The sequence below is a fragment of the Gallinula chloropus genome, assembly GCF_964237585.1.
Source record: "Gallinula chloropus genome assembly, chromosome: 19".
In the NCBI taxonomy this organism is placed as follows: domain Eukaryota; kingdom Metazoa; phylum Chordata; class Aves; order Gruiformes; family Rallidae; genus Gallinula; species Gallinula chloropus.
Window position 1 is genome coordinate 3,214,492 of NC_140104.1, and position 20,899 is coordinate 3,235,390.

General features: G+C 46.1%; 2 protein-coding genes across 2 annotated transcripts in view; both read left to right on the forward strand.

Moving 5' to 3' along the window:
• Positions 1-303: 303 nt before the first annotated feature.
• DHX40 (DEAH-box helicase 40) lies at positions 304-14,845 on the forward strand (the record flags this gene model as incomplete). The annotated part of the gene is made up of 17 exons (XM_084273149.1): positions 304-442; positions 1,262-1,407; positions 1,736-1,855; positions 3,047-3,277; positions 3,471-3,537; positions 4,114-4,245; positions 5,620-5,719; positions 6,149-6,235; positions 6,729-6,911; positions 7,440-7,520; positions 8,275-8,432; positions 10,439-10,553; positions 10,842-10,950; positions 11,269-11,363; positions 11,764-11,833; positions 12,236-12,464; positions 14,265-14,845. 17 exons carry the CDS (start codon positions 304-306, stop codon positions 14,402-14,404), a joined length of 2,202 nt encoding a protein of 733 aa, XP_084129275.1. The 3' UTR covers positions 14,405-14,845.
• A 2,416-nt stretch (positions 14,846-17,261) lies between these two features.
• CLTC (clathrin heavy chain) overlaps positions 17,262-20,899 on the forward strand; it is a gene marked incomplete at its 5' end in the record, with an annotated part of 32,179 nt that continues 28,541 nt past the window's right edge. Inside the window, one exon of the mRNA XM_084272944.1 lies at positions 17,262-17,303. Coding sequence (XP_084129070.1) covers positions 17,262-17,303 — 42 coding nt within the window. The remainder of the gene's footprint in view (positions 17,304-20,899) is intronic.

Sequence of the window (20,899 nt, forward strand, 5' to 3'; positions counted from 1 at the left end):
AGGAAGAGCCGCTGTGAAACAACTGCTGCAGGATTTTTTTGGAGACGGGGGTGGGGGGGAGCGGGGAGTGTATGTGTGTAAAATAACGGGTTTGGCTACACTGGCGGGAAGTTGAGGAGACCCGTGGCTGACAGGGCGGAGGGGCAGGGGGCGGGGCTTGCGCGCCAGGCGGGACGTAGAGCTCTCCGGGAGACGTAGAGCCGCCCGCTGTTAGGCGTGGGGTAAATAGTGGGCGCGTGAGCGGCGTGGGTCATGTGAGCGGCGTGCGTGCGTGCGGGCGTGGTGCGGTAGTCCTCAGCCGCCATGGAGGCCTCAGCGCTGCCCATCCGCCGGTACCGCCGGGCCCTGGTGGAGGCCGTGAAGGAGCAGCCCTTCCTCATCGTCACCGGCGAGACGGGCAGCGGCAAAAGCACGCAGCTGCCCAAGTACCTCTTGGAGGCAGGTAACGGCCGGGGAGAGGAGGGGAGAAACTCTCGAGGGCCCGCCCTGAGAGTGCCCATAGAGGCCCCTGCGAAATCCCATAGTGCCCCCCGAGAGTGCCCTGGGAGCACCCATGGAACCGCACTGAAGGCCCCCTGAGAGCACCCTGTGCTCTGCAGCCCCAAAACTTGGAAGATAAGTACTGATAAATGCAGATAAAGCTCCTGTCCCCTTGGAGGTCGTGTCCTGAGGTGGTTGGTGAGAGGAGGTGGCTCGATTAAACCTTTGGAACTGAAAAGCAGTGGCCATTGGTCCAGAGGAGGTCACAAAGGTGGTCAGAGGGTTGGAGCACCTTTCCTGTGAAGACAAGCTGAGAGAGTTGGGGTGGTTCAGCCTGGAGAAGGGAATGCTCCAGGGGAGATCCTATAGCCTTCCAGTATCTGAAGGGTACAAGAAACTGGGAAGGGACTTTTTAGAAGGGTGTGTAGTGATAGGATGAGGGGGGAATGGCTTTAAATTGGAAGGGGGTAGATTTAGATTGGATATTAGGAAGAAATTCTTCACCACAAGGGTGGTGAGGCACTGGCACAGGTTGCCCAGGGAGGTGGTGGCAGCAGCCCCCACTTTGGAGGTGTTTAAGGCCGTGTTGGATGGGGCCTTGAGCAGCCTGTCCTGGTGAGAGGTGTCCCTGCCCATGGCAGGGGGTTGGGACTTGGTGATCTTTGAGGTCCCTTCCAACCCTGACCATTCTACGATGGTTCTATGATTGCATAGGTGTTTGTGTGTAAACTGACCCTGAGCAGCACAACTCAGTCTCCCTGTTCTCCCCATCTTCCCATAGGCCTCGCCAAGCACGGTGCCATTGGTGTCACCCAGCCCCGCCGTGTCGCCACCATCTCGGTGGCGCAGCGGGTGGCCGAGGAGATGGGCTGTTCTCTGGGGAGTGTCGTTGGGTACCAGGTCCGCTTCGACGACTGCACTGCTGAGGTAGGGCTCTGAGGGCTGGTGTGTCGGGGTAGGGAGTGGTGCTCTCAGGGGGCTCGTGGGCCTCTGGAGCAGCATGGCCCTGTTGTCTCCTGGAGCTTTCCATGCAGAAGGGCTCAGAGCCTCGAGAAGCCATCGATCCCAGCTGGGTGAAGCAGCAGTATGTATCCTATAATTTATCAAGGATTTTGAATGCTTTACAAATGCTTTGTCAAGCACCTGTTGATGCCAAGCTCAGTGTGTGTTCTGGACAGATGTGTGAACTATGTAGAAGTATTTGTTATGAAGTAAAATCTGGGATTACAGCTGAATGTCTCATTAAACCTTTCAGGATACTGCCATCAAGTATATGACCGATGGCTGCTTATTGAGGCAAATATTGGTAGACCCCCTGCTCAGCAAGTACAGTATCATCATTTTGGATGAAGCCCATGAGCGGAGCCTCAGCACTGTGAGTGTCACCTTAAGTTTGTCCTTTTGGGTCACTATTTCATCTTTAGTGAGGTCTGCTTATACCTTTCTTTCACTTCTGCACAGTCCCCAAGGATTTTGGCTGACTTTCCATGGATGCACTTTGTCCTTTTGCTCTCCATCCTTAGGGTTGTTTCTTACACACTGCATAACCTGGGAATGAGATGTGGCCTGGCACTCTGTTGACATTGTTCTAGCTGTTGTTGTGTTTGAAAGCAGTTAAAGCTTGGCTGGTTATAGGAAACTTTCCCAGAATTTCCATGAGTTTGAAGCCAACATGGTGAACAAAGACTTGCTATGATCCCAATTTTTTTAAAAAAAAGCATCACACACAAACAAAGCCCTGAAACATCTGTTACTCCAAGGCCTGATGTTTCTTAGGGTGTGTGTATGACTGTGCAAAGAGATTACTGCTTTTGGGATCATGAAAGTATCTAGACTGACCTAAGTACAGAAACCTGTCAGATGTCACTCTGACCCTTTTGTGGCAAGAAAAGGGAAACTCGGGTTGCTCAGTCCTCAAGAGATTGTGTTGTGAGTCAGCCTGCCAGTCCCAATGAACAATCTACCAGTGCAGCTGGGGGAAAAGGGAGAATGCTTTCTGAATCCCAGTTCTGCCCTCAAGTATCTGAGGGTATTGGAAGTAAGAAGTTACTGCTCTGCCCCTCCATCTAGCTAAAAGGAGCATGTTTTTAATCCAGAGCACTGCAGAGTAAACTAAACTGGCAATAAATAGTACAAGGAAGGAGGGTGCACACTCAGGTGATGTACACTGGATGAAGGTGAGGAGTGGATCCAAAGAATGTTTATCAATGTGGTGACAGGCGCTTTGTATATATAAATATTTATATATATATTCACAAGCAGCTAGTTCAGCTCAGCTCTTATGAATTACTTGCCTATGAGAGTATAAAAAAGAAAACTAAATTATTTTAAGTTACACTGATTCTGTGTATAGTCTGTGGGAAGAGCTGATTAAAAAATTAATTAAATTCTAAAAGGCAGTGCAAAGAATGTGCTTATAGGACAGTTAGGGTAAGTGTATGTGCTCCTCTGAGTGCTGAGGCCCTGATCAGTGTATCAGTGGGATAACATCAATCCCCTCCAAGTTCACCAGGTACTCCAAAGAAAACTGGGGTGCTAATAGAAGTCGCTTCTGTTTTTCTATTAGGATATTTTATTTGGTTTGCTGAAGAAACTTTTTCTACAGAAGAAACCACCAAACAGGAAGACTGACATGAAAGTGGTGGTGATGTCAGCCACCCTGGAGGTAGACAAGCTCTCAGAGTTCTTCGGACACTGTTCAGTGCTGCATATTCCAGGAAGAAATTATCCTGTCAAGGAGATTTTCTGCAACCTGCTCAGCCCCAGGGACGTCGGCAGCTCTGCCTATGTTACAGAGGTCTGGCCTGTTTCACTGCCCTGTTCTCTCTTCTTGGTAGGATTGTTACCTGTGAATGGCCACAACACAGCTGCTGTGTTGCTGTTTTCGTAGTATCTCTGCAGGTTATAGGGAAGAATTAGGTAGAACTAGAAGTTTTAGGAGGAGTAAGTGAGATTCCAGCTGTTCTTGTCCTGTCTGTTGCTCGTTCCAGGCTGTGAAAGTGACGTTGGATATCCACTTAAATGAACCAGAAGGTGACATCCTGGTTTTCCTGACAGGTGCGAGTTTTTCTTTCAAGAATTGATGGTTATTCTAGGTGAAGCACAGTTATTGGTAGCAAACCAGTGCATCCTTCCAGTGACTGCCTAGTTTGTACCAGAGCAGTAAGTAGAGAAGGGGAACTTGCAGGTTGGTGCACGCAGTCCTGCGAGGTAATAGTTTTCAGAGCGTACTTAGGTAGATCCATGCCTATGAGATCACATAAGAGAAAACATTAGTTCAGTAGTCTGCATGTGTTTGGTTCTTCCCTTGCCAAATTTACTCTGTACTGTTTCTGTAGGGTTTTGGGGCTTTTTAATCGGGAAGGGAGAATTTCTTTAGCTGCAAAACCCGGTATCATTGTATGGGACAGGCATTTACACAGTCACATTTTAAAGAAAAGCTGTGCTGAGAGGCACTGTGGAAAGACAGGATGCCACTTCCTAAACTGGCTCTCATAAACCTTCCTTCTTCCGTGTAACAGTGCTGATGATTCCCTAATATTGGCAAAAAACATCTTGTGTAAGGGTGTTGCAAACTAGGAGGGCAGAGTTGTAGCTGAATATGTTGCTGAAATGCTCCTGTATGTTTTTTAGGTCAAATTGAGATAGAAAGAGCCTGTGACTTACTTTTCAAGAAAGCAGAATCTATTGATTACCGGTATGAAGTACATGATCGGTCTGTTGAAGGTCTGCTTATCTTACCACTGTATGGCTCAATGTCAACAGGTAAGAGCTTATAATGTCATATGGAATTTAATTCACATAAATGTTAACTGTAAGAGCTGTGATAGACAGTATCCTAATCAAATATCTCTGCTATCATTGGGAAATGGCATTTGTTAACCCATTGGTTACCATACTGTAGCACTGTTCTGTTTGGAGTGTTTTTGTGGTGTTTGTAATCTAATGTCAACCTTCTCTGTACTTGCACAGAAGCCTCCAGTTAATATCCATATCCACTGGAAATGGATTCACAGGGCATCAAGGTCTCCAGCTTAGGGAGGGGATAGTCTGTATCTGAAAGTTCAGATGTCTCATTTAGGCCCTCACACTTTAGTTCACGTGGCAAAGCTACTGCCAGGAGGTTTTTGGTGATGTGAGTAGTCCTGTAAGGGAAGATAGTAGTAGTACAGCGTGACACAATGTAGGGAAGTACAGGTTATCAGCATGAGTCAGTCTGTTTTATTTGGCAGCAATACCACAGTTAGTTTTGAAGAGTTAAAAGCAAAGGCCCTTTGGCCTTTACTGTATTTCCAGATGAACTTGAGGGCGATGTCTGTATGTGTGGGTGCGGTATGTGGAATGTCAAGAGGCTGAATAAGTGTGAGTGTTGAGAAGAGTGGGACAGCAATTTCCATCTGGAAGAGTAATGATCTGCAGGGGGGAGCACAGTTTTTACCCTATTGAAAGAGCAAAATGAGAAGTTACATAAAAGAAAGGTATAGCTTCTTTTTTACTCCATGGTAGGTGGTAGGTCCCCAAGTCAGAATTTCAGTTTATTTTATTTTTTTTCTTTTGTGGTAATTTCTCAGTGGCCATTGCATTTGAATATTTTTAAATACATAAGAGAGCATTTTCCTTAATGAGATTTTATATTTCTCAAGTATAATAACTTGAGAGAAAATTTCAGGGAAGAGTTGAATTTCCACCTCCCTTTTTTGTTCCTTGGAAAGCCAAATGAATTAATAGGAATTGCATATGCTGCTTTGTTACATGTTAAAATAAGATTTGCTGGAAACATAGTGGGATTTAACTGAATGTATTCATATTCATCTTCACATGCTCTGATTTGAGAATCTTCTTCATGAAGATTCCATTAAGACCAGACATCTGTTTCATGTTTTCTGGCTGTGGTGTAGGAAGCATCCAGGAGAACTGGCCTTTCTTCATCTCAAAATCTACTTGACTGGGCAAGCAATAAAAAAAAATGCTCTCTGATCTCTGACAAATAATATACTTCAGAATGTTGTGGGATTCACTTTCCAATTTCATTCAAGTGACTTTGACTAGACATTTGAGGTTGTGCAGTGTTAGAGATGTGGTTTGAAAAGGGAGCATTGTAACATAACAGATTGCTCAACTGACTGCCTGTCGTTTTAGATCAACAGAAAAGCATCTTTTTACCGGCTCCCAGCGGCATAAGAAAGTGTGTGGTATCCACAAACATTGCTGCAACATCTCTGACAATTGAAGGAGTCAGGTATTGTTTCCTATCCTTAATAACAACTGTAACAGAGGGGATATTTCAGAGAGTTCTTCTAGATTTAGCTGCTTTTAGATTCCGCTGCTATACCTCCCCAATAATTACCTGTGGACTTTTTTGTAGTGAATAAAAAAAACCCTTGATATGACTATATAACCTTCCAGATGCCTAATATTGTCAGACCCTAATCTGAAATTCAATCTCAGCTCTCTTAACCTCTTTGGGTGGTGGGAAGCATTGTCTGCAGCGTCCTCCAGACTGAACCATTGCAGGGCTGCAGCTCACCAGCAGAATGCAACTACCTGTTTGCAGTGATGTTGTAGGGCAGACATGCTCTTGCTCTGATCAAATGTGTGTGGCAGTTACCTGTCTGTCTACTGAGACCTCTGTTGTTTTCTTCTCTGACGGAGTGTGAATCTTTTTCAGGTATGTAGTAGATAGTGGATTTGTGAAGCAGTTGAATCATAACCCCCGAGTTGGTCTGGACATACTGGATGTAGTTCCCATTTCAAAGTAAGTTTTAAAAAGGTCATTTGTTTGGTGTTTCTTGGAGTTGCTTGACAATACTGTGTATCAGCTGATTTGTATATTTTATTAAAAGGGAATGGGAGGGCAGTTTTAAGGCTCCAGAATTTAAAGCCATTTTGTTTGTTGCTAAATAGAAAGTGGTTCAGGACATATAATTTCTTAGATAGTCATTAAGAAGGAATTGACAATGCATTGTCTGTAGTCTGAACTGTGTCTCACATGTCATCTTGTGTTTGCTGAATACAACAGCCTGATTCAGAGAAGCTTAAAAAAAGTCTCCCCTTGCACAGAAACACTTCATTCTGTTAGTTCTTGTATAGCTGGATTTCTCAGTTGCTGCACAGTGTAATAGATCTTCCATCTACAAACATAGGAGTTGCTGTTATTTATCATAATTACATCATGGTGCTGTGGATAATAAAAGAAGGGATGCAGAGTTCAGATTTTATTTTGTTCCCTGTCTTTTCTGTTTTGGCAGGAGTGAAGCAAAGCAACGAGCTGGCCGAGCTGGCAGGACATCATCTGGAAAGAGCTATCGGCTGTACAGCAAAGAGTTCTGGGAGCAATGCATGCCTGATCACACCGTCCCAGAGATCAAGAGGACCAGTCTGACATCTGTCATCCTGAGCTTGAAGTGCCTTTCTGTGCATGATGTCATAAGGTAACCTCCATGGAGGGGGGGATTATAATTTTCTTCCTGAGTCTCAGCAGCATGGGCATCAAAAGCCTCTTGGCAGGAGACAGGATTGGGTCCCTGGCCAACTGTGACACTGCGATACAATCAGCGTGTCAGCTTTTCTGCTGTTCTCCTCACTCCCTGATGCCAGATTGAATCTTGAGCTCAAGTTGAGTTTGAGGTTCTGCCAAAACTAACTCATCTCCAGGATTAGTTAATAGTGTGCTGTTAAAATAATGATGTTTATATCCCAAAAGCTTCATCTCTGGACCTGTGGAACTGTTCAGTTTTTGGATCATGCATGTGCAGAACATGTTTAGTTTGTCTTTTTCATGCACCAGCTGATCTGTCATCATAATTCTTCAGCTTGAGGCTGTGTATCTGGTAATGCTCATGTGCACTTTGGTCAGGGACCTATATTGGAAGGTTAAAAAGTATTTTAATAAACATGAAAATTAACAAAGCTATGCTGAGTCTGAACAGAGATTTTTTTACTTCATTTTTTTACTATAGATTTCCCTACTTGGACTGCCCTGAAGAAAGGCATATTTTAGAAGCTCTCAAGGAACTCTACCAGTGTAATGCTATTGACAGGTAAAAAATAAAGTGGTGTAGCTGCTACAAGAACTTAAAATTTAATGGTTTAACTGGTGTTAGTGGGTTGTTCATGTGAACTAAAGGACTTCCCCCAGCAATAGAATACATTTCCTCATTAGATCAGGAAGTTAATTTCCGAGGTTTAGTATACCTCACTTAATCAGGGTTACAGCATGGCTTAGGCCTTGAGAGATACAGATTAGTTTCTCCACATTGTCCTACGGTTCCTGAGTGACCTCAGACAAATTACCTCAACTTTGCTGTAGGTCCTGACAGCAGATCCCCATTGTGAGGAGAGTGCTCAGGCAGTAGCTGCGAGGTTCATCCAAGAACTCAAGACAGGAAGTGAGATCTTATCCTAAATTTCCAGGAATTCTTCTTGAGGGAAAAAAAAATAATTAAAAATCCTTAAGCATGTGATACATTAAAAAGCTGACTTTGCCTGCTGTGTAGCAGGCATGAGCTAACTGGAGAAAGATGAAATATTCTGCTGGTGACACATCACAGAATCACTAGGTTGGAAAGGACCTTTGAGATGGAGTCCAACCATACTCATCCTCTACTAAACCATATCCCTGAGCACCTCATCTACCCGTCTTTTGAATACATCCAGGGTTGGTGACTCAGCCCCCTCCCTGGGCAGACTGTTTTCACTCTCTCTCTTGGTATCCAGTGGCTGATATTGTATGTGCATGTACATTGTTACAAGGTTTTGTTGAATCTTGTGTTTGGATCTTTTTCCTGGGATAAGGAGAGGCCACGTGACCAGGCTGGGTGAATTCCTGGTGCAGTTTCCCCTCCCTCCTAACCTGACCTGTGCTGTCATAAAAGCTGCTTCTTTTGACTGTGAAGATCTGCTGCTGCCCATTGCAGCTATGTTGTCTGTGGAAAATGTCTTCATTCGTCCAGGTAGGAAGCCTCATATCCCAAAGCAGCCTTGGCTGGGTGGGAATTCTGCTTGGACAGGGAGTAGTTGGGCAACACACGCTGCTTCACCTGGAGACCTCTTTACAGCTTCCCTCTGGGGGGGCTTTTGCTCTCAGTAATTTTCTGCACCAGTAGTTCATGAGCCCCACTGTCTTACAGGTGGTTCTCAAGGTGGGATGTGATTCTGGTAGCACAAGATATTCCTGCTGGGGAGCGAGCTGGTCTCCTTAGCTGTGCCCAATGCTGGTGGGAGATACAATTTTTTACCTTAAACTAAACCTTTAAATAACCCTTACATGGCAGCATGGGGAAGATTCCTTAAGTGCTGTGTACTCTGGGCTCCCAGAGTACATTGTAGCAGATGTCTAGGGAAGAATGTTTAGGTTAGGACAAATATACAATGGGGCTTTGTCTGTTTGCTTTTACAGCTTGCTGTGGTCTTAAAGTCAGGGCAGTTTTCATGCTAGGAATTGAACAGCTACTCCAAAATAGCACAGAATGAGCTTGTGTTTGTCCCAAGGCTGTGAGCTGTAAAGCAACATATGGGTGAGCGAGTGGATTGCTGAGAGGTCATGAAGGGAAAGCTGTGTTATGGGAGGAGGGGGGGGAAAGCCCAACCAAAACCCCACAACAAACCACCAGAAAAGTACATCACATGACAGCAGGTGTTTTGCTATGGTCTAAGTACAGACCAGACAACAGGGACTGATGAATTTGTTTTTAAGGAGTGGGGTTGCCTCTGGATTGGCTTTTCTATTTAAGAACCATTTCACCAAATGGACCTTTTAAGTTACTGTGAGAAGCTTGACTTGTCACTGCCTCTACTTCCAGTGTTTTTCTAAGTAGAAAATGTAATTTGCTGTGGTTCCAAGGTAGCACCTCTCATTAGTGCTAAACTCAGTCTCCCATGTCGTCCATCCTGTCTCCTTTCCCTACAGTCTGCCCCCAAGCTGTGCCACACACAGTCTTTACATGTAGCTGAGTCTTTGGGGGAGACCTTTGTCCTTTCTAGTCACTCATTGGCTCTTGTCCAGTTATCTCTGTAGTCCATTAACTGTGCCCGTTAGTGCAACAGCTAAAACTGCTGCTGACAGTACTGATAGCTTGGATTCTGCTCTGGGGCCTTTCCCATCCCCACAAATGTACTTTTGCTTTCCCATCCTCCATCTGGCAACATGCCCTCGTTATCTGTTCCGCAAGCTAATGCACACATGTTCGTTACTCCCCAGCACCCTGTACATTAGGACACAAGCACAGAGGCTCCAGGCACTTGCTTATGGGCTGTATGTACATGAACAGGCCTCCTCCTGTCATCAGTGTTACTTGCAATGCCCACAAACTTCTGAGGTCCTCTGCAGCACCGCAGTAACTTTGGCCTTTGCAGCTGTATCCCTCTCTAGTCGAAGAGTACTAGAAATTCTTTGGGTATTTAAAACTTGACATAACACTTTGGAAATGCTGCTTTTGCCCAGTACATTCCCAGCATTTAGTGAAGGTGAATTCCCACTAAGCTCACAGGTTGCGATTTTTCTAGACTCCTGTTTATTTTAATTACTGTGGCACATGAGTACTCAGGACATGAGTTAAATAGATTAGTTGATGGGGTGGTTTCCAGAGCCCTCTTCATTTGGGTTTTTTTCTTCCCAGAGCAAAATTTCTGAATCCCTGTGAGCTGTTGGTTTAAGGTTGTTGGTCCATATTGGCAGCTGAGTAGACTGTGAGAAAGCAATGTGTAGAACTTTCTTGTCTAAGAAGTCTTCATCTCTAGTGCTGAGTGATGAGATTAATCACAGATTTAACACAGTCTCATTCAGTGGTAGTGGAAGGGGGAAGAACTGTAAATGCAGCTGAGGAGGAGAGACGAATCTAAAAATAATCTGAATAAAGAGCTGACACTGTCAAACACACTTTGGAGAGACACTAATTGAACATTAAGTAGGAGTGACAAAAATGACTTCGTTGAAGTGAGATATAACTTACTTCCTCAGGTGATCCTCAGAAGCAAAAGGAGGCAGAACTTAAACACCAGGAACTTTCTTCACAAGTGGGAGGATGCAATGACTTTGCAACCCTCTTAAATATTTTTGAACAGTGCAAAGCAAGGTATAAAATGATTCCTTACAGTAAGTGGTTTTGCATTGCTCATAACTCCCAGCTGCTTATGGCTTTTAAATATATTCCATATATGCACATGTATGTGCTCATACTTACTTGCAGATTTATTCCTTACTGTGATCTGAAATTTCTATCAAGACACCTATTATTCAAACTAACAGCATATCTGGCTGTGTAGGTTGCCTTCTTTGTACAACCATAACAAAAAATAGAGGCAACTTTCTGCCTTTGGCTTACAAAGGGCTTCTTTATAATACAAGTTATTTCTGTTCTCAGCGAGTCTCCTTCAGCTTGGTGCCAGAAATACTGGATCCATTGGAGAGCTTTAAAATCTGCTTTTAGTGTGGAAAAGCAACTTCGGGAAATCATCATTAAGCTGAAACAGGTAAAACCCCAATTTTAATATATGATTGAGTTATATAAGTTTATCTTTACAACTTGTCCTGGGCTACTGAGCCTTTACCAGATGGCTGCTGCCTTTCTCCAGTAGAAACTAATCCACTTAAATATTTATTAGGGCATCCTCACTGTAGCTTGTGTAACTAACAGGTATGATGGTGGTAACAAGTGAGAAGGTTTTCCTCCTTGCTTCGTGGTTCCCATAGGGTGAGAAACCCAGAATGTAAAATCCATGGCATGGAGGAGGTATAATCACTTTTTCTTTAGGGAAGATCCTGATTGATGTTGTTTTTGCTTTACAAAGCTGCCAGACTTCCCTAAAGAGACATTTGAAGGCTCCAAGACTGAAATCCTAAGAAGATGTCTATGTGCAGGGTACTTTATCAACGTAGCTAGGAGGTAAGCAGTAAAGTTTGGAGAATTGAATGGGGAAAGATACTATGCATATTCTTTAAAGGCGTGGTTGTGTATTGTTAAAAGTAGGAATTGCATGAGTAGTTCCAGATATTAACCTAAAGGGCTTGGAAGTCTTCAGTTCTCATGGTTGTCAAAGGCTTCAATCCCAAATCCTGTTTTATTACTGTCTTGTTATATTTGCAGTGTTACTGTGGTAAATTATACAGATATATTTTAGTTCTCTTTTGTTTTCCCATAGTTTAATTCTGTAAGGATCTGCCCCTGCTTATATATTTGAGTATATTCTGCTGTGCTGCTGCTCATTTGCTGAGTTTAGTGTTTCTGTCTACACAGAGAAAAGTGTGTTTCATTCTGGTTACCTTTTTTCCCCCAAACCTTTCAGATCTGCAGCCAGGACATTCTGCACAATGGATGGGCATGGCAGCATAGTCTATATCCATCCTTCATCTACAGTAAGTTACCGAATTCTGCTAAAGAAGTAGCAAAGGGCCTATAAAAGGAGTGGGAGGCAGGTCCCTGTAAATTCTTCCTCTTCTGATTTGTGCAAACCTACATCTGGAAGCACTGTAGCACTGTTCATTCTGAGAGTGGGGAAGAGCCTCACTTCTTCAAATTTGGTAAATGTTTGACCTGTGAATCACAGGGTGAGCTTTCTCTCTAGCTCTTTGCATTTCCTGGATGATTGTAAGGAAGTCATTATGCCTCAGTTTCCCTGCCTAAAAATTTAGGGTAGCATCAGCTTTATCTCATTCTTGTATCTGAAGATTTGGAAGATATTCCAGTGCAGGGTGCTCTGGGAATAAAAACTCTTTTTTTTTTTTTTTAATCCATTCTGAAATATTTCAATTTTTCAGCTGTGTAACCAGGAGACTTGCCTGGAGTGGATCATCTTCCACGATGTCATAGTGACATCCAAAATCTATGTGCGGACAGTGTGTCCTGTTCGCTATGAATGGGTCAAAGACTTGTTGCCCAGATTGCATCAGATTGATGCCTATGAACTGAGCAGTGTGGCACGGGAAGAAGTAACTGAAGAGGAAATAACCAAGTGGATGAATAAGGAGGAGCTTAAAAGGCAGTGTGGTAAGCATGTTACTACTTTGTAGCTGTGGTGTGTGTTATTTTTGTGGTGGTTTTGGTTGTGTGTGTATTCTGGACTAGTAGGTGTTAATCTGGCTGTGCTTAATGTATTTGGTGTGTATAGCTCTAGCTGTTTTCTTGCTACAGCTTTTACTCCTTGTTTACCTGTGTCAGCAGGGAGTGCAGAGGTGTTTGCATACTGGTTCTTGCCATGCTCCCCCCTCCTTTTGGTTTAATATAGGTGACGGTATAAGAACTTCAACTCAGAGTTGAATAAAAGCATCTTGAGTATAACCACTACTTAAGCTTGTGACAGTTATCTAGCTGCAGATGCCCAAAATAACACTGTCCTGAGAGAGAGCAGTCCAAAGGGCTGTAGGGGAGAGGAAAAAAAACAAATGTGCAACAAAAACCCAACCCAGAAAACCCCACCAAACAGAAAACAGAGAGAAAAATAGTGTCACATTTTGGTGAATGTCTCATTCTTAATGCCTTGTGTTGAAATAGTCCGTTTTAATTAAAACTGGTGCTTGCTAACTGATCTTGGCTGCTTGACATTCTTTGAATTCTTCTGTCAGCAGGTTTCATAAAGCTCCCAAGTGTTGAAAGGGCCTCTTTACTCCTGCACTGACCCTTCCGAAACACGAATTCACTGCATGGTGCACTGCCCGTGTAGAGTCTCTGCAGGTCCCTTAAGAATAGAAGAAAAGAAAAGTACTCATGCTCAGAGCAGTGTCAGTCTCTGTCCTGCATTATTGTGTGAGACATTTAAAAACATGAATTGGATTTGGTTATATATTTGCTGGAAAAGTTACTTGCATTATGGGATAGCACAGAGGAGCCTCATCTATTTACCTGAAGTCCAAGAAGTGAGGCTTGTTCTCTTTGTCCCCATTGCCTTTTTGACTTCACCAGGCAATTATAAATTAATTTCAGATTAATATTGACCTTACAGATGTTGTATTTCTTGGAGCTGCTTAAAAATAGGTGGCTGAATAGCTGACGAAGGTGTAATTTGCACCCAGTGGAAGGAAAAGCTGCAGCATGAGCTGAATTATTTGACTCCCAAGACAGAATAATTACAAGTCTTCCAAGAGTGAATGCTGATTAAAGCACCTTCCTCCTATCAAAGAGTCTCAGCCCCAGAATCAGGCTGCAGTGGCTGCTTCACTCACACAATCCTTAAGCTCTGAGTCTTTGAATTATAGGGATTTTAAAATATTATTAATTAGTATTATTTTAAATTGTATTTTAAACTGAAAATATTTCCTGCTTTTCTTTCCTTCTGGGAAAATCACTCCCAAGGTCTCAGCTCAGTGGGAGAATGTGATTTCAAATGGTGTCTGATCTGGAGCATGGACTTTTCTCACACCTTTATCTGTATGTTACCCTCCCTTTTCTTCCTACCTCTGGAAACTTATAGTTTATTGCAAGATATTTTTCTCCCAGTGCTCTTTTTTTTTTTCCCTCTCTCCCACGAAAACCTGAGTTTGAGATGGAGATTAGGTGCGTAAAACACAAGCTGTGTAGTATTTGTTACAATAAAAAGCAAGATAAGCTTTAGGGCCAAGATGAGCCCAGCTGCAAACACTGACATGGGAGCTAAGGGATGATTTTATTTGTTTTCTCTTTTCCTCCTTGCTGTGGTACAGCCTGTCTTCTCTGGAAGCCATTCAGGTGTCTGACTGGGGCTTGAAAAATATTTGGGGTGCTGTTAGGGTTTTGGGGCTATTTTACAAATAGGAATTGGAATGCTGTTTGCTTTTCCACAGAAGAGTATTTTTCTCTTTCCTCTTCCCCTAGGAAGAGTCACTGACGACCCTGCAAAGAAGATGGAGAGAAGGAATGATGATAAATCGATCCTAGACGCCCGAGCTCGCTACCTTGAGAGGAAGCAGCAAAGAGCACAGGGTTTAAGTGGCCCACTGAAAGAAACAGGGTAATAATACTCACAGCTGCTCTACTCCTGCTGCCAGGAAAGGCAGTTTGGTGCAGTTGTTCTGGGTATGTTTGCATAATGCAAAACGACTAACTGGAATGAAGGAAAACTTCTGCTTTGTGGTAAACTGGAGGGCTAAGGCATACACAGGCAGTCTTCCTTCCCTGCGTCCAGCAAGGAAAAGTTACCAAGCTGAGTTTTGTTGCTACATGTCACTGGCAACAAGTTAGCAGCCTCAGATGTGGATGGAGTCGGGATACTGTTGTGCCAATTCTGTGGCATTTAGTTGACTTAGAGGTCTGTGGTCTCAGTGCTGCTATTAATAAAATATTTCCCACTGATTGGTTTTTAGAACAAATACAACTGTCACTTCTTATCCATTTTACTTCCTATGATTGTGGCTATACAGTCTTTGTGCTCATAAACTGCTCAGGAAAATGAGTAGGAAGTTTTAATGATGGAACCATCAGGATTGCAATTCCAAAGGGTGTTTGCCACCTGTGTTCTTGGTTGCAGACTGTTGTTCCTACTGTGTATTGTGCTGTACCGTGTACAGTGATGGTTCTGGGTGAAGATGTCTTTGTATGCAAAGCATTTTGTAAATGTTTTCAAATTCTTGCTAACTGCCTCATTTTTGTCAGGGATGACTTAGCACTCTAGGGTTTCCATTTGGAAAGAAACCAACCCAGCAACGCAGCTCTTGAGCCAGTGCTCAGCCAGGTTACATCCTGCAGGCCCCCATGGGCTGCTTTTCTGAATTTGGTGGCTTACTTTTAAATTAGAAGTATGGATTGTGGTCTGAAGAATGACTGTTTTGGATGAGTAAAAAGAAGGCACAGGGAAATACTAGCTTTTTCCTCAATTCAAGTATATAAAAAACAAAGAGCTGTGATGCTTTGTCATCCTAAAGTTTGTTTTCCTCTCAATAAAGACGTAATAATCCCTGTCTGTCACCTCAGTAATCCTAACATGTTCCTTGCACCAGTGTGGAGCTTGGGTGGGGTTTTTTTGCTGGTTTTCACTTTCAGTAAGTAACAGTTTGTGGAAAACAGTTTCCAAAAAACTAGGATTTACTGTCATTTTTCATGCCTCAGTTTTGTGTTCTGTGTGTTACCTTCAGTTGCTTTTCAGGTAACAAGCCAAGTCTGTTGGGAGTGATGTTGTGAAGGAAGCCTTCGTTAATGTTAAGCATTCCACCTCTGCTGCAGAGGCTGTAGCTGACAAGCTCTCCAAAACCTTCATGTTCTCTTATGGGGACTGTAATACTTGTAACAAAGGTACAAGGTCTGGTAACTGTCCCTCTTTCTGTGGTTGTACCTATTAAAGTGAAAAATCCGAGGCTGGCCTCTGTAATTGACACACCTAGGGAAGAAGGTGCAGTTCATGTTTGGAAGAGCTGGAGTGACTGTGGGGTGCTGCATCGGTGTCCTCGGGGGGCTGGGTGCTGCTTTATGGGTCTTCAAGAGGCTGAACTCAGGCAATGCTGTAGTTAGCAGCAGCAGTAGCAGGAGCAAGCAGCAGTGCCTGAGGTTGCTGTACAAGCTCCAATCCCAAACAGCCCTTTTCTGTGCACACAGAGCATGGGCACAGCAGTGAGATTAATGCCTGATTTACTTAGGAATGTGTGAATCGAACCATTCCTGGTTGTTGTGGGAAGGGACATGGTTATGATTCCTCATTTGTTGGCCTCTTTACCTTATGTTCACAGGGGAAAGGGGTTTGTTCCTTCACCCTGTTCTCACTCTGCTTTTTCTTGACTAACCCCCTGGTCCGAGCTTTACAACAGCCTGTGAGTTACCGCTGTTTCCTTCCCCTTGCAAGTCCCCTGACACCTGCCCCACATGCTGGGTCAGTTGTTTGCAGCTTCCACTGCGGTTTCATTTCAAGTAGCCAGGGAGAGCTTTGTGCTCCGTGTGCCTGGCGGAGTTTAATGCAAAGCACAACGGGTATGAGGAAACAGCCCCCCGGTTGCAAAACAAGGAGCAGCCTAAGAAAAGCGGGGCTGGGCCTGCGGGGCCGGGCAATGCCTGTGCCCTCCCGGCACGGCGCGGGGAAGGGCATTACACCGCCGGCGCCAGCTCCTGGGCTCGGCGTTACGTACTCCTCGGGGCTGGACGGGCCGCGTCCGTTACTAAGCTCTTAGGAACCGTGCGGGCTCGTTACCGTCTCGTTCTCAGCGTTATGGGTCAGGGAAGGGCCTTAGGCCGGCCCCAGGGGCCTGCTGCAGCCCCCGGGGATGCTCCCCCGCGCCCTGTGAGGGAAGAAGGTCGCTCCCGGCTTACGGTCCTTCCCTGAGAGGGAAGGGCCCGGGGCTCTCGCTGGCCGCGGTGCTGGCGCCAAGGGCGCCCGGTCCGGTCCGGCCCCTACTCGTCTCCATGGCAACCGCGCCACCCCCCCCCCCCCGCCCTGGGCGAGTCACCTTGCCCGGCCGCTCTGCCCCCTGCACGTGACCCGCCGGGGCGATGAGCGGGGAACGGAAGTGACGCAGCCACACCTCGGTCGCATGATGTGGCAAAAAAAAAAGGCCGTTCAGGGAGGAGTGCTGAGTCCCGAAATAGTCCCTTCCGGTGGCGAATCCCTCTGACGCTCCCATTGGTCCCGTGCCTTGCGATTCACTCCTCTCGCCGGGGTCCTTCCGCCCGGCCGGCGCAGTTAAGGCCGGTCCCAGCAGGTGAGGGCGGCCCTCTTCCTTCCGCGGCGGTATCCTTCCGCTGGCGGGGGCAGCTTCCGGATCGCCGCGGCTCTCCCCGCTCGCTGGCCCGTTCCGCCATTGCAGTGCCGCTTCCCCGCGCCGCCCGGACCCCGCTGAGGTGTGACTCCGGTCCGGCCTCGGACTGGAGCCCCAGCCCGCTGCCGCCGCCATGGCCCAAATCCTGCCGATCCGTTTCCAGGAGCACCTCCAGGTGAGAGCCGGGGGGGGGGGAGGCCGGGCTGGGCGCTGGGGCGGGCGGGTCGGCCGCTCCCTCAGGCGGAGCAGCCGCCCGGTGACGGTGCCTCGGCGAGAGGCCTCTGGTCTGTCCGCGGTTCCTCCCCGAGGGCTGTGGGGCGGCCCAGGCCCCTCCGGCGGCGGGGCGGCCGCCCTCCTGCAGGCCTTGCCCGCGTCTGGCTCGGGCAGCGCCTTCCCGCCGCGGGCTGCCGGCCGCGCAGCGCTGTGCTGCCCCGAAGGGCACCTTCCAGCGCGCCCGCTGCTGCCTCCGCGCGGGCCCGACCGCGAGGGGAAGGACTGGGGCGCCGCGGGCCTCTTCCGCGTCTTGGGGAGGCGGCGAAGGGCCGAGCTGCGGGCCCCGGCGCTGGGCATCCGGCCCCTGCTCTTGCCTGCTCCCCGCCTTGCCTTCCCTGCTTCGGGCGGTGGAGCGTATTTCGTGCCGGTGGTGTAGGCGAGGCTGGCGCCGTGCCCACGGTGGCACCTGCTGGGCGGTGCGGCGGGAGGGGACAGCGCGGGGGGCTCCGCTGCTCCCCGGAAGAGCCTGTCTGCTCCTGGGCAATCCGGCCTCGGCACGGGCCCTGCGGGGGACGGGATTGCGGGGGGGGGGGGCAGGTTAAATGAGGAGGCTGAGGTGCCTTCGTCCATTGATTCGCTTTATATTTTAATAAATGAGTTTAAGGCTTCTTATAATCGTAAGGGCATAGTAAATAACATCATTGATCTTCTGCCTTATAATGTCATCTTCCTCAAGGAAAATGAGCATATTGCAGGGAAGGGTGGAAGCTGCAGCGGGTTCCCTGCAGTGCAGCCCTGGCAGTGCAGGCTCAGAAGTGCCAGGTCTGTGCTTTGCCCGGTGCCTGCTGGCCTCTGCCAAACCCTGGGTTTGGGCATTGGTAAACCATAACCGTGTGCTCAGAGATTATTTCTGAGCTGTGGCTTTTTGGTTCTTTAACGTGGTCCTGTGAAAGCATATTCTGAAAATCACTCTTTGCTGCAGGAAAGCAAGCTTGCCTTCTCGAATACTTGGCGTACCTTTAGTGTCTGTCAGGGAAGCAGGAGCACAGGGAGGTGTCTGGAAGGGACAACACAGTTGTGCAATGTGTAATTCCGATCTGACAAGGGCGAAGTACTACGAGCACTCCTCAGTTGCTGCAGCTGTGATGGTACTAAGCTCGTCTTCGCTGCTGAGAAGTGCTTCTGGAGGAGAACTTGTACAATGAAAGTTACACTGACATACCTCAGCAGGGTTTTCCGGGTTGTAGAGAGCTGTCTGTAGCCCTGTGATGGCAGCATTTGTGTGTGGTTTGTGCTCTGCTAACCGAGACTCTGGTGGGTGCTAACACAGCGATGGATTTATAGTGACTCTTTTCTGACCCAAGTGGGAAAGATAATAAACTTCTAGGTGCTTTGTTAAAAGAACAATTGCAAAATACTTATTTTGCTGTGTGAATTACCACTGGCCATAGCGTTATTTTTAGTTTTTTTAAAAAAAGCTGCCGTGATGCTGCCATAGTTGTGCTTTAGCTAGTTAATTGTTGAGCATTGTGTAATTTTTACTTTGCTATCGATTTTAAAACCAAGCCAGAATAGGTGAGTCCTCTACTGCTCTCAGTGAGGATCTCTTGAGCTGACCAGAGCCTCAGCTTTGAGCAAGCGTTCTTGCCTGGTAGTGGCATACCCTAGGGCTGGGTATTGAGAAGGTGCTGGCCACTCAGTTGAAACTCCTCTCTCTGGGTAGCCCAACTCTTAAAGTCTTGTGGAAATGTGCCTGGGATGCATTATTTAAGATACAAAGCTTGCCTGTGACCCACTGCCAGGTCTCTTGATGACATGAGTACTATTACATAAGGAAACTCATCTGCTTCGCGTCGCAAGTGCTGATAGGTTTCAGGCCAGCGTTACTGTGGGATGTGGCTGTTCTGACTAAAGATTGATTTATCTATCTATTTGTATTTTTTCTCTCTTTACAGCTGCATATATGAGCTGGTCTTTTTAAGACAGGGTGTCCAGCCTTCTGAGCCTACGTGCACATGGCTCTTGCCCATAACGCTTCAGTTGGCTGCACCTACTGAACTTGTTTTACTTCCTTGTTTTATTTCATTGAAAAAAAATTCAGAGGAACTTGAGTTCTCGGAGGTACTGTTTTCATGTTGAAACTGCTGACTTGCTGTTGATGTAAGCTTTGAGAGTAGAAATGTTGCTACAACCATGCTGTCCAGACCTGCTTTAGCATATTCCAGGCTGTTCATAGCAGGTCCTCGTGGACTCAGTAGTACAATTTCTTGAATTGTGCCTGACCTACATTGTCTGGGGAACTTGTAGTACGGGTGTTGCACAACACTTGCAGGTTTGCAGTGGATGCTTGACAAAAGACAAGGTACCCAACTGGAGCCGTATTTGTTAAAAGGCAGGCGATGGGTATAAATGGGGAAAGCTCTTGTGAGGCTGTTGTTGGAAGGTGCTTTTAATTAATGCAAGAGACTGGCAGTCAGCACTGTGTGTAGTATGATGCTAGTTCTCTGCAGATACGCTACTGCAGGTCATGAAATGATCACGTAAACGTCTGCACAGTTGTCCTTAGTTTCAGCTTGAGCATAGTTGCTCAAGCCCTGTTGTGCTGCTGGAGGCACATTGGCATTGCCTGCTATTGCCAGCATCTCGGCTAGGCAGTGTGGGAATGAAGAGTTGAAGGCTCCAGAAGCCCTATGCTATTGTGCCCCCAAACATCTCCTGGGTACACACTATGGCATGCTTCATACCCATGATGTGACCTAAAGATCTACTCTGGTCCAATAAGACGGGGCAAGTAGTTAGTAAATTACCCAGAAAGATTATATAGCCCTAGTAAGTTAAGTCTAAAAGTGTGTAGTCAGGCTTCAGGCCTTGTTTGTTTGAGTCCCATTGCATAGTTCCAAAATCTCAGTGGCTGCAGGTGTGCAGGACGTTATCTCTGTATTGTCTACTCTTTTTCCTGGGAGTTCTGAAGGAGAAGCTTCATTCCTGTGCTATCAAAAGAACCAGGCTTATGTTATAAAACTCTGTGGTGCTGCGTTGGTTTTTTTTTTAAAGTAGCCATAAGGAAACAGCCTGGTAGGCATCTAGTGGGAGATCAGAGTTCAGCATGCTGAATGATTGCAAATCTGGCTGCTTCTATATTCAGGCCTTAGAGATTCCATAAGTTGGTGCCTCTCTGTATTTGAGGGTGAAAATAAACCACAGCTGCTTGTTGTGTTAGGTGCTTGGAGCTTTTAGTAGAGCATGAGTGAGAAGGAATGAGACAAGTTAGCTGGTGATTAGCCACAGTACCCTGAGATACATCAAAATTGAGCTTGCACTAGGTATGCCATTGTAGTGGTGTGACATAAGGCACTAATAAATACCCTTTTGAACCTAAATATAGTTATTTTATTTTTTAAATTCTGTGGTGCTTGTCTAACCAGTACAGAAAACTGCCAGCTCATGCTGTGTGCTTGATGCTGAGACAGAACTGCCTTAATGTTTAAACTGGGAAAGGGGTTCTTGTATCAGCCATTGATGGAGCAAACCTGAATGGTGGCTGTGCTGTTGGGGTGT